The sequence below is a fragment of the Cibotium barometz genome, chromosome 48 (assembly GCF_041138505.1).
Source record: "Cibotium barometz isolate CiBa-2024 chromosome 48, ASM4113850v1, whole genome shotgun sequence".
NCBI classification, from domain to species: Eukaryota; Viridiplantae; Streptophyta; class Polypodiopsida; order Cyatheales; family Cibotiaceae; genus Cibotium; species Cibotium barometz.
Window position 1 is genome coordinate 38,021,030 of NC_141093.1, and position 12,967 is coordinate 38,033,996.

Sequence of the window (12,967 nt, forward strand, 5' to 3'; positions counted from 1 at the left end):
GATAATAGTGCTAGTGACAAACTATCTTATGTTGCATTGTCCACAGTCAGGAATGGGAAAAAAGAAACAGTCGAATTTTTGACCTCTGTTGAAATTAATGGTCAAGGTTTTGAACAAACTCATTAATTATGAAACCATATGCTGTGGTGTATATTTTTGAAGAGAAAAGTAGCTAAGGCTAAGGCATCTTTTAATTAGCGTTTTTGGGAGAAATGTTTTCTTCTTGCACTAAAAAGGACATACGAAAAGGCCTAGAATCTTGTGGTTTCAAACTAGACACATGGGGTTCGGAACTTTTGAGGTCCATAATAATTTACATGCATATTCTCATTTTTCTTTTGTGTCCCTTTTATTGCCCCAATTATTTGAGGTTATCTAAGGTGAACATAGGAAACCAACGGAAATGAAAACGTAATTAAGAAAGAAAGAAAAAAAAAGATACATACATTTGGACTTACTTGGCTTCTTCTTGTTGGTGAAGTCATGCAAATGGACAATTATATGTTTTGGCTGGGAAATAAAGACATATGAACTATTGCCAGCCATGTTGACCTTTAATGCAGAACTCGTCTTCTTTCGAGATGAATCAAGTGGAGTTGCAAATGAAAATGCTGGGTATAAGGTGGAAGAAGTCACTTGGGGGAACCTTGGTTTTGAGCAATTTGTTGCCAACTTATTATGTTATTATGTCTGTGCTTCTGCAGGATGATGAGTCGAGGGTACTGATCCCACCATCGCTCTGGTAATCCATCGACGTAGAAGCTTGGTCAGGTTGTATTTCGCTGCTGTTGTCACCGGTGCCAGCTGCACCAGACTGTGCCGAACAAGTGCATAGATTAATAAGCTCGTGATTTTGTAATCGGACCAAAGCAGTCCAGGGACCAGCAGTACATTTCCTTAATTATCAACAGCTCGTGAATTAATTAAGGATGAGCTATAAATTTCATGCGCTCCCCCTTGTCGTGTAGCGGGGGAGTGCATGACCACCTGGAACCCTCATGCCAGCTCAGGAGAACCACCTCGGATGCTGCCACTACCCGTAATTTCTCGCCAGCCTCAAGATAATAGAAAATGTTTTCAGCGGGCTCCATTAACTGCGGGATTCATTCCCCGAACATTTTTTGAATTTGTTTTAGAATAATCCAACTCGAATTTCTGTAATTAGTGGGGGATAATAAATATCAAATTATTTGCGTCTCGACACATTTTATTTATTTATTTTCAAAGGTACTATAATCTCTCGCTGTAGTGTGCATGCCATGCATGGGAAAAAGGGAAAAGTCTAAGAAAAAAAGAGAGAGAAAAAAAGGGGTATATATTGCATGGCTGGAGGAGAAGAAGGTGACCCCACAAAGAGCTGGAGGAGAAGAAGGCGACCCCACAAAGAGCTGGAGAAGAAGGCGACCGCCAGCAAGAAACCGAGTCAGCAGACGACCACCGTAATTGTTTATTTTTGGTTAAATTTGTTGCTATATCTAATTTTAATTTTATAACAAATTTAATTGAGTTTTGAAATCTCCTGTTAAAAATAAATAAAATTGGTGCCAAACAGAGAAAGATTTCCAAAGTCAAAACATCAAGCCCAAGCTCGAAAAGAATATATCATTTCTCTCATTAGCCTTGTTTTGCAAATAATGATCATACACAAACATGATCATTTCTCTCATTAGCCTTGTTTTCCTAATAATGATCATACACAAACATGAAGACGGTGTCTTTTTTCTCAACATTGTCTTATTTCAACTTGGCGGACAACCTTCTTTACAAATTATATAAAGGAAACCTTTCACCAAGCTGACAAGGAAGGGAGGCTCTTAGTGAGGTTACTCTTTTTTTTTTTAAAGCTTTGAATTTGTATCTCTAAAATTTAAAATTGAGAAAAGAGTTTTCTTCCATCTCGAATTTCACATGAATGCAAATCAACAAATATATGAGTACACTATAATACACAATCAATTGAGTCTCGTTCACATGCCCACATTCACAATCGGCATAATACACAATCGCCAAGGTGCTTTTTATAAGAAAGACTTTTCGATCAACACGCATCAATGCTATACATGGTTCAAAAAAGTTCATATCCATCAAAAGGAAGCTACTTGAAAAAAAAGCACTAACATAAGCATAATGAAGAACAAAATAAAGCCCAAGTGTTTCATGTCACTAGCTACAATGATCACTCTGCATCCCCATCCAAAGCTTTGGCATCCAAAGTCGCTTGCATGGAGCGTTTTTTGGTAGCTGCGGGCTGTGGAAAAGGAAGAGCACTATTTTCTGTATATGCTTTTCTCCCAAGAGGACGCTCAATGAATGGTCTTACTCGTTGTATAGAATTTCCAAAACCATCTTGTACAATCTGAAAATTCTCAGCAGGATGCAATGCTCCATGCTCGTCCCTTGCTTGTACCTCTTGCATTTGAAGCAATAACCTTTGCATTAATGCATCAAAATGTGCTTGTAAGCTTGGTTTTCCTTCCACCATGTGTACAATGCGCTCATAGCAATCTGTCGCATTAGGCTTCTTCGCATTTGGCTCTTGAGTACCTTGTTGAGAATGGTCTACATTCTCAATGCTATGAGTCTCCTCCATGACAGAAATACAATTTGAGCCAATACATGTGTCATGGCCATTGTCATACAACTCCAAACACTTACCAATGATAGTATTTAAATTAAAACCATTTAGTAGCATGACCTTTACTTGGTGCTTACACATATTGCCCTTCATTGCCCATCCACAATTACAACAACCCCAATCACAATCGGCATTATACACAATGTAATGGATCTTGGTGCCCGAGGATTGACTTTTTACCTTTGCCATAACCCTTGTGCCTTCATTAAAAAATAGTACATCTCCATCTGGGATGCTCTGAGCTCTTTCCAGTGAATGCTCAATCAATCTTTTTATGGCTTTATTTTTGACAAAGCCACCCTTCTTTGCCTCATCTATATACCAAAAATACGACAAACATGCCGTCATAAGTTTGTGCAAAAGCCAATCAATTCTACGTCCCCATATGTACTTCTTGCCACATAAGAAACGAGACTTTAAAGTAGCATGATATGACTCGATAGCTCCATTTGTATCTTGATTTGCATGTGGAAGCATCCTCAAGCTTCTTGCCCACATCTCTACAAAAAGATAAGGCCCAGGTGAGTACTAATGCATAAAAAGTACATTAGGTTCCAATGATGTATTAAAGCTTCAATCAAACTTTTAACTTCTTAAGCTTAGAAGGTTGAACTTACCAACTTTTGAAACCCAATAAGTACGGAAATATTCAATAAAGGCCTCCTCATGTGAAAAGTCGGCCAAGAACTCCAATACACTATCTTTTATATTGTCTATGGCAATGGCCTCCGAAGCTCCCCCTTGGACACGCATGTTCATGATTGCACCTAGGCGTCTAAACATGATAGCTCTAACTTTCCAATCTTGTACCTTCTTCACTAAGTGCTTCAACCAACTTCGACGAACGTGCCATAAACATAAATAAATTGGTATGTTGAATACCACCCTATTTTCAAGATTGCAATAAATTAGAAATAAAAGTTAGCTAGTTTGACAAAGAGAAAGAGATAATACTTTGTGAGCAATAATGTGGGCATGCACATGATTTACCTGATGGCATTTATCTCGACGGTTGCATCATCAACAAGACAGGCATTTGGATCCCATGATTTGTTGTAGTCAAGTATTTTATTGCGAAGACTTGTAAGCCATTGGACAATAGTGTCCGTATCAAAGCTTGATGTTATGATCCACGCAACTGGGACTCCATTTTGATAGTTATCAAATACTAGCACAGTGTAGAGTTGGAACTAAACAAAAAATATTCAATGAGATAGAATCTTAACATTTCTACATATAAAGTAGCATAAAAAAAGTACATATATACTACATGCGTACCTTGTAAAAGTTTGTTCCAAACGTTGAATCCATTGATATGACCCCATTGTTGCCATATGTGTTGAGCCTCTCAAGTTGCCAATGTGTTTGAATACCTAGCACAAATGGCTTATTGTTTGTAGCATCCATCTCCTCATAGTAGAAGACATCTTGAGAGTGTTGTTGTGTCCACATGCGAACACTTTGGGCATCACTAGAATGCAGCTCATGAGTACTACTTGCATGCTTCCTAGCAATATTTAAGATGTCTCTAAGTGATAGGAAATCATCTCGTGACAATGTATAGCTAGGATTGTTCACTTTTTTTTTGTGAACAACTTGAATATGTGCCTCATGCACTTGCATTGGAGTGTAACGTTTGCAAAGCATTTCAAAGACCCATGATTTTATTTCCAAAGAGAGCCATGGTGCAAAGGATAGGTTGTGGCCCAAAGTTGCCTTGATGCCTTCTTTGTGACAAAGCTCATCATTCTCATCAACATGATGCATTTGAATATAGCGAATGCAAGCTACATCTTCTAATAGATACAATCTTTTTACAAAGAAATGACATTGACAACCACACATACGAGTGCCTTTTACACCACCTGGACGGCTTCCTTTCCCTGTCTTTGGTGTCTTTTCATTGTGAGGAACCATGATCTCCTTTCCACGCATATCTTTAGGACCATAAGCACACCAAAACAAAGTCTCCTCTAAGTAGCTATCAAGAGTTGGTTGCTTTAAGCTACCCTTTTCATGCCTTCGCACGGATTGCCGCCTAAAATTTGTTTCTGCATCTGTAAGAGACTCTTCTCCTTTTAAAAAATCTGTTAAGCGATCCCAGTGAAAATAGGCTACCCGAACATATCCATATATAGACTTTTCACACTTTTTATCGGTCCATTGTTGATGATTAGCATTGAAAGGACCCAGCGGTGGATATTGAAGGTGGATCCTAGTGTCCATTCTGCGCACACACAGACTAGCACTCGAACAAATAGAGACGGTAGCCTTGGCGATTTGCTTCTTGTCAGCGATAAACCTGTGCTACACAGAGCCTACAAGAGTTCGGCCAGTGATAAGCATTCCAAGGTTTTGAGCTGAAGTGCCTAGGAGAGTCCCACCTGCCAAAATTCAGGGCGAAATTCCAAGTGATTAAATTAATCCCCGTTGGGCTGGTACGTTGCCCAAAGGAAATTAAAATCGTGTTTCACAATATATATTATTGTGTGCATTTTACAGTAACCAGACTCACCCGAATTCGAAACCCGACCCACATGCATATGAAAATGGCGCCCTTGGCGTGCACCGCCTCCACTATAGGCTTCCACGCCTGGACGTGAGCTGGCTCGTAGATTGTAGGTGAGTAGGGCTGCCTGCAATGCGAACAAACAGTACACCGCCACAAATCAATCACCGCAGCCACTTTCATTGGAAGCACTCCATTATTGTGCAAGTGAAGTGTATGCAGATTGAAGCCACTATCAACAGGCAGGATCCTGGATACGGCACTGACCAATAAAATGGAAACAGATTTTATATGCGTCCCTTGCGATCTACTCGATAAACAGCTATTCAACTCAAACCCGGTATGAGTCCATGGACGCGGCGACAAGAGAAGAAGCTCCGGCAGCAGCCGGCTATGGCGCAGATGGGGGTGTGAGCCCTGAGAGAAGGGCTAGGTCAACTTTCCACGCGCTTTTTCGGGCTTCGCTTCTGGGAGCACGTACCACGCTCCCCCCCCAAAGACACAGGTTTTGAGAAATTACGGGCGTGGCAGGATCCGAGGTGGTTCTGCTGAGCTGGCATGAGGGTTCCAGGTGGTCATGCACTCCCCCGCTACACGACAAGGGGGAGCGCATGAAATATATCCCCAGCGCAGCAGGAGTGCAGGACATCAACGCAGAGTGGCCTCATCCCAATCCAGAGCTTCCCTTGATCTTTCACGACAGCAACGGCGTGGATATCATGGGTCCAGACAGGCTGAAAATCATCAAGAAGTTTCTTGACAAGCATCAGAAGAGCAGAGAATTCTCTCAAAAGATTCATCTGGTGTGGTATGTTTTCAGTGCTGCAGACACAAGGTTCCTCGACGATGGAGGTCTCGTGGAGCTGCTTGAAACTTACGAAATACCCTTGCTGCTGGTCATGACCTTCAACGATTGCGAGAAGATGGTCACGAAGCATGTGACCCCGTCCAACTTAGAGACATTGCTGGGCCGCATCAAGGATGTGGACAAGAGGAAGAAGGTGAAGGAGGCGATGGTGAAAATCGGAAACGATGTACAGCTAGAAGGCCATACATTAACAGGTAAGAAGGATGTAGATGGCCTAAAGAATGTGATTGAGAGAAGGAAAGACATGATTGATAAGAAGCTCCAGTACACATGGATAGCTTGCCAGGTGGTTGACATGGATCATAAGCTGGGGGCGTCGGCCAAACTGATCGTTCGCTACAAGAAGGCAGAGGTGTTCAGCACGTGCGCGGTAGGTGCACTGCCGTTCGCACAGTAGCTTCAGCTAGCCTACATGTTCATGAAGGTGTTGACATGCTTGTGCAAGATATATGGAGTGTGCCGGCCAACCTGGAGAAGGCACTGTTCAAGACGTTTTATATCGAGAAGGGAGGACATTGCCTGCTGCGGAACCTTTTCCACAACTTGGCTGCCGGTCTGGGGCTGGTAGTCTCTTTAGCGGCGTCCGTGCTCACCGTAGGAGCTGCCACTCCTGCCATCCTTGCGGTTATGGCCGCAGCTGGCTTTTCCCAGCTGAAAGCTACCCCCGTTCTCCTCATGTCCTACTCCTTCTTGATTTTGGGCGCCATCTTGTATGTCAAGTCCATGCAGATAACCATGGAGAGCTGGGAGGTGGACAAGTCCGTGGAAGCCTACGTCAAGTACTGCGAGGAGTTCGCTGCTTCCGATTACCCCAAAAAGCTGCAGAGCTTTGCGCCTCCTACTGTGCCTTCGCTGATGCTTGGCGGGCCGTTGTCGCCGATAATCAGCCGGATGAGGGTGGTCTTACCTGAGCCCGATCTCCCCACCACCACTATTCGCAGATCTTTGAACACGTCTTTCAACTCGCTCTTCACCTCCTCCACCTTCAAGATGTCTGCATAGGTTGTCTCAAGCCTTGTTGCTGAATCCAGGGGACCCCCTTTTGTGCAGGCTTTGCGATCTTCGTTCGTAGAAGCGCTATTGCCCATTTCCGAAATTGGCCGGGGCGGGGGAGCGAAAGCGAGAACGTAGAGAGCGAGAGAGAGAGCGCGCGCGAGAGCGAGCGAGCGAGGGGATTATATGGTGTGGTTCCACGGTTTAAAAGGGTTACTTTGTCTACGGAAGTCAGGTGAGTAAGAACGACTTTCAAAGCTTATATCTTACTGAACTTTACACGAATCTTTTTACTGAACCTTATATGAATCCTTTTTGCCATGAGGAGGAAATTATCAATTTTAGCAAGGTATTTTTTTATATTTTCTCAAAAATATAACTAAATCTTTAAATTTTTGAAGACTTTTTTTTTTCCTCTCATAATTGCGAAAAGGTTTTTCCTAAAGTTGAACAAGTTCCAGGCTAACCGAAAGACGTATACATTTAAACGAATTCAACAATTAAATTTTAAAATATAAAATATGCTCATTTTGAAATCAATACTTCAAATAAAGATCGAGTCTTATGATTCTTTGGAACCGGTCAAAATTTTGAAAGGAATCATATGAGAACGTGACAAAAGGTAGACACAAAGGACTCTAAAGTATTCCATGCACTACCAATTGTAACTCTATGAACAATTGACTAAGAAGTTAGAAACTGTCATAAGTGCCCAAATCTTATGGTTGTGAACTAGACACATAGGATACGGACTTTTGAGTTCACAATGACGAACCAATTTTAAGATATAAAATATGCTCATTCTGAAATCAATACTTCAAATGAAGACCGAGCCTTATGATTCTTCGGTACCGGTCAAAATTTTGAAGGGAATCACATGGGAACGTGATAAAAGTTAGACACAAAGGAGTTTGAAATATTCCATGCATTCTTTCTAAACCAATTGTAACGTTATGGAGAATTGACTGAGAAGTTAGAACATATTAAAAGGCGCGTAGGGTGCCTTGCTTTTTTGCTTAACTTTCCCAAAAGTCTACTAAGAGTTGTGTCATACTTACTATGCTTGTCATCACTTTTAAATAAGTCATGACTTGCTCACATACTATATAATTCGTATAGCCCAAAAAATCATGCATAGTCCACATCAAGATTCCTTTGACCATTGCATTACGTCGACATGAAATTGGACAAGAAACAACATGCACCCTTATGCCTCTCCATAATTGCTCGAGCTCATCAATCAAGGGATCAAGGTATATATGCATAGGCTTGCATAGAGTTTATGCGTAAATCTTATGCATAGATCTTATGCATAAAGCTTCAATAGGATTCTTACAAGATTTATGCACACGCTTGCATAGAGTTTATGCATAAATCTTATGCATAGATCTTATGCATAAAGCTTGCATAGGCTTCTTGTAAGATTTATGCATAAAGCTTGCATAGGCTTCTTTGCAAGCTTTATGCATAGGCTTGCATAGAATTTATGCATAGAGCTTATGCATAAAGCTTGCATAGGCTTCTTGCAAACTTTATACATAGGCTTCTTACAATGTTGCATGAAGCTTATGCATAGAGCTTACATAGGTTTCTTGCAAGCTCTATACATAGGTTTCTTGCAAGCTCTATGCACAGGCTTGCATAAAGCTTATGTTTAATCTAGTAATTATTTTGTTGCCTCTTTTGTTTTGTATCTCTTGCACTAATCATCTCTTTCGACTTCACAAAGAAGCGGTAAGCTCTCTTTTTGTTTTTATTGCTTATGTAAGTTTTTCCTTTATTGCACCCTTGGGTGCCAGGCTTTGCGATCTTCGTTCGTAGAAGCGCTATTGCCCATTTCGGAAATTGGCTGGGGTGGGGGAGCGAAAGCGAGAACGTAGAGAGAGAGAGAGAGAGAGAGAGAGAGAGAGAGAGAGAGAGAGCGAGGGGATTATATGGTGTGGTTCCACGGTTTAAAAGTCAGGTGAGTAAGAACGACTTTGTCTACGGAAGTCAAGAACGACTTTCAAAGCTTATATATTACTGAACTTTACACGAATCTTTTTACTGAACCTTACATGAATCCTTTTTGCCCTGAGCAGGAAATTATCAATTTTAACAAGGTATTTTTTTATATTTTCTCAAAAATATTACTAAATCTTTAAATTTTGAAGACTTTTTTTCCCTCATATTTGTGAAAAGGTTTTTCCTAAAGTTGAACAAGTTCCAGGCTAACCGAAAGACGTACACATTTAAACGAATTTCATAAAAGCTAGACACAAAGGAGTTTGAAATATTCCATGCATTCTTTCTAAACCATTGTAACGTTATGGAGAATTCACTGAGAAGTTAGAACATATTAAAAGGCGCGTAGGGTGCCTTGCTTTTTTGCTTAACTTTCCAGAAGTCTACTAAGAGTTGTGTCATACTTACTATGCTTTTCATCACTTTTAAATAAGTCATGTAAGTCATGACTTGCACACATACTATATAATTCATGTACATACAAAATTCATTCCACCCTACTACCTTTCTTCAAAAAAGGGAGAGTATTTATCATTATTTTCTTATGCAAAAAGAGGACTATGTGTTATCAGAGCGAAGGACCCCCCTTCATGACTTTGTGGCCCTCCTCTACTGGTTATTTAAGAATCAAAGCGAGCGACTCGGAGCGAGCGAGCGAGTGGATTATATCCAAAGCGAACTCCGTGGCACGCGATCGTGCATCTGTATCCGTGTGCGTGTGGTTCCTTTATTTCCACTCAGTTATGTAAGAATTGAAAGTTAATAGATATTACGATACATTAGAGTTATAAATGAATCATTCGTGCATGCTTAGATAAGAATCACTTTATGATGAGTAATGACGTACCTGAGCACTTCGTATAGCCCAAAAAATCATGCATAGTTCACATCAAGATTCCTTTGACCATTGCATTACGACATGAAATTGGACAAGAAACAACATGCACCCTTATGCCTCTCCATAATTGCTCGAGATCATCAATCAAGGGCTCAAGGTATATATCCATATTCTTTACGTTATGCTTCCTGGAGCACAAGAGGCGCAAGCATCACATGACCCTTCCTAATGGACGTCCATGGAGGAATATTGTAATTCACAACAATAATAGGCCATGTAGACCTCAATCCAAATGATTGCAAAGAACAAGAAGTCTTAGCTTAAAAGGGAGACTAGAATCACTACTGAGAGATATAGAGAGAGACATACACTCAGAGAGAAGGAATGTATGAAGGGTGCAGTTATAATATGCTCTCATCTAGTAGTTGAAAGTCTGTGTTACTTTGTCTACGAAAGTCAAGTGAGTAAGAACGACTTTGTCTACGGAAGTCAGGTGAGTAAGAACGACTTTGTCTACGCAAGGGTGACTTTGTCTACGGAAGGGTGGTGAGTAAGAACGACTTTCAAAGCTTATATCTTACTGAACTTTACACGAATCTTTTTACTGAACCTTTATTTCGACTCGATTATGTAAGAATTGAAAGTTTATAGATATTACGATACATTAGAGTTACGTTGCAAAGAACAAGAAGTCTTAGGTTAAAAGGGCGACTAATCACTATTTAGAGATATAGAGAGAGACATACACTCAGAGAGAAGGAATGTGTGAAGGGTGTAGTTATAATATGCTCTCATCTGGTAGTTGAAAGTCTGTGTTATGAAGCGTGTTATAGAGATAGTACTCAGGAAGTGATAGCTTGTGTCAGGCAATAGTCTGCAATACTTTTGGAAAGTAATCAAGAGCAATGTTTCCATTCCATCATATTTCTGTGTTACTCTCTACACTGTGTGGATTAAGTATAATGTGTTTCTATTTTATTAAACATGTTGCGTATGAATGAGAGAGTGAGTGAGATATGCAGTGGAGGGTTGCACAGTGAGAACTAAGAGAGTGTGAGTGAAGGTTTGCATAGTAGAGTAGTGTTCTGTGTGTCCCCATGACCACTTAAGAGTTGGTGGTCATATCTAGAAACTTTGACTGCTGGTGACTGTACACGTCTTCCACGGCATTGCCTGTGAGTGAAGGTTTGCATATAGTAGAGTAGTGTTCTGTGTGTCCCCATGACCACTTAAGAGTTGGTGTTCATATCTAGAAACTCTGACTGCTGGTGGTGACTGTACACGTCTTCCACGGCATTGCCTGACTAGTCTATCATGCCATACTGCTATCTTGTCATTCTGCTGAGAAGGAAATCAACAACGAGAAAAACCTAGCAATCATGTTGGGGATTTCAAACATTGTGCTAGGGAAAATAAATTTCCTCTTGGAAAAAACTTCCTACTGAGAATTGTGCTGAGGGAAACCCTTATGCAACTCTACTAGACTGCTACTGCGACTCCACGAGGAAACTTCATGCGGAAGAAAATCTACAGCATTCTGGGTGGAAAACTTTCAAGTTGAGGAAATTGTAGTGAAGAAAGAAACCTCTGTTGAGTAGCATTCCACACCTTAAGAAGGTGAAGGAAAGTTGTGGGTCCACTTAAAACACATCTGCGGCGACGGAGAAACCATAACATGGAAGGAACATTTTGGAAAAGTCAGTGGTGGGTAGAACCTTTTACCACACAACCCAACCAGATTTAGGCATGCTTTCTACATGTACAAGAATCTAAGGATGGTGAAAAGTAATGCCTTCCAAGAGATCCTCTTGGAAGCTTGGAGTTGGGAGTGCTTTGTATCGTTAATCAAGAAGTCAGGTGCATAAACTTCTACAATCCCGCACGAGAAAGAGGAACTGTCAGAATACAGACACAATTTGGACCAAGAAAAGGAGTGCCAAGAGCGAAAATCCGTGCACAGTCCAGGTCCAAAAGCCTAAAAAGGGTGAAGCAACAAAACTTGGAAGAACAACCACAACAAAACCCCCGGAAAAGGTTCATGGGAGGCATGGCGTCATTAGCCAAAAATTTCCTAGTGTTCTCAGGAGAGAAAGGGGAAGATGCAGATATGCATGTGAGGAGGTTTGAGCAATACTAAAAAGTAGCCCAACCTCAGGGTGTGGAAGAGCCAGAGCTGACTGAAATCCGTAGAGATGCTTTCATGAATACCCTCAACGACAGAGTCATGGAGTGGGTGTCAAGATATCAAGACAACCATTTCCAGACCTATGAAGAGGTCATGACTGCTTTTCTGGCAAGATTTCCCAATATAAAATCTGCAACTCAACTTTGTGATCAAATGAGAGAGCTCCGACAAGAGAACATGGTTGTAGAAGCCTATGCAACAAAGCTGCTAAGCTTGAGGGAGAGAGTGGTAGAAAAAAACCGACCCTCTATGCAAATTGTTGCTAATTGGTTTGTCCAAGGGCTTAATTCGGGCATTCATGCAGCAGCTGTAATGAAGTAGGTTTGGGTGCACATGCACATGTGCAATGGAGCCTAGGTACTTGGGCTTCGAGACATTTACATGTGTACTTTTGGGGGCCTTGGGCTATATCAGGCATAGGGTTCATGGACATTATACCCTTTTGATCATATTCACTCTGTAGACATTCATGTCTTCTTGGTGCTCTTGCCCAATATTTCATGGCCTTCTTGGGTATTGCCCTAGGATGGTGTTCCACACCCATGTTATCACTACATGCTTTGAGTGGCCAACCCTAGTCTCTTGCATTGGTATTAGAGCAAGCATTGTTCTCTTTCAAGAACAAACCCTAGATTCCCAAATCTTGAGTTCTTCAAAGAAACATTGCCAGAAACAGGTTGTTGTGTAGAAAATCCAAGTTGCTATATGGAGAGTTTTCCGAAAACTATGCAGAGTAATATTGTAAATTTTCATATTAGTGTGCAGAGTATTCAGATTGCAGAGTTTATGTAGAGTACATTTTGTTGTGTAGAAATTTGATATAGTTTCAAGAAAGTGTGCAAAATCTTGGTGCGGATTTCAAGATTATGTGCAGAGTTGATATAGATTTTCAAGATTATGTGCAGTTGATATAGATTTTCAAAGATTGGTGCAGA

The 12,967-nt window shown here is 40.9% G+C and overlaps 1 protein-coding gene across 1 annotated transcript; it reads right to left on the minus strand.

Annotated features, from left to right (window-relative positions):
- Positions 1-3,621: 3,621 nt before the first annotated feature.
- On the minus strand, positions 3,622-4,861 carry LOC147611153 (uncharacterized). The gene is made up of 2 exons (XM_086785340.1): positions 3,914-4,861; positions 3,622-3,825 (listed from the first exon to the last, which is right to left on the minus strand). Exons 1-2 carry the CDS (start codon positions 4,859-4,861, stop codon positions 3,622-3,624), a joined length of 1,152 nt encoding a protein of 383 aa, XP_086641466.1.
- Between the last annotated feature and the right edge of the window lie 8,106 nt (positions 4,862-12,967).

What these genes read in the sequence shown, in the direction of transcription:
- LOC147611153 (XM_086785340.1), bottom strand. Translation starts at nt 4,861, where the DNA reads ATGGACACTAGGATCCACCTTCAATATCCACCGCTGGGTCCTTTCAAT. An exon ending in TTGGAACAAACTTTTACAAG is followed by an intron (nt 3,826 to 3,913) that starts GTACGCATGTAG and finishes TTTTTTGTTTAG; the next exon opens with TTCCAACTCTACACTGTGCT.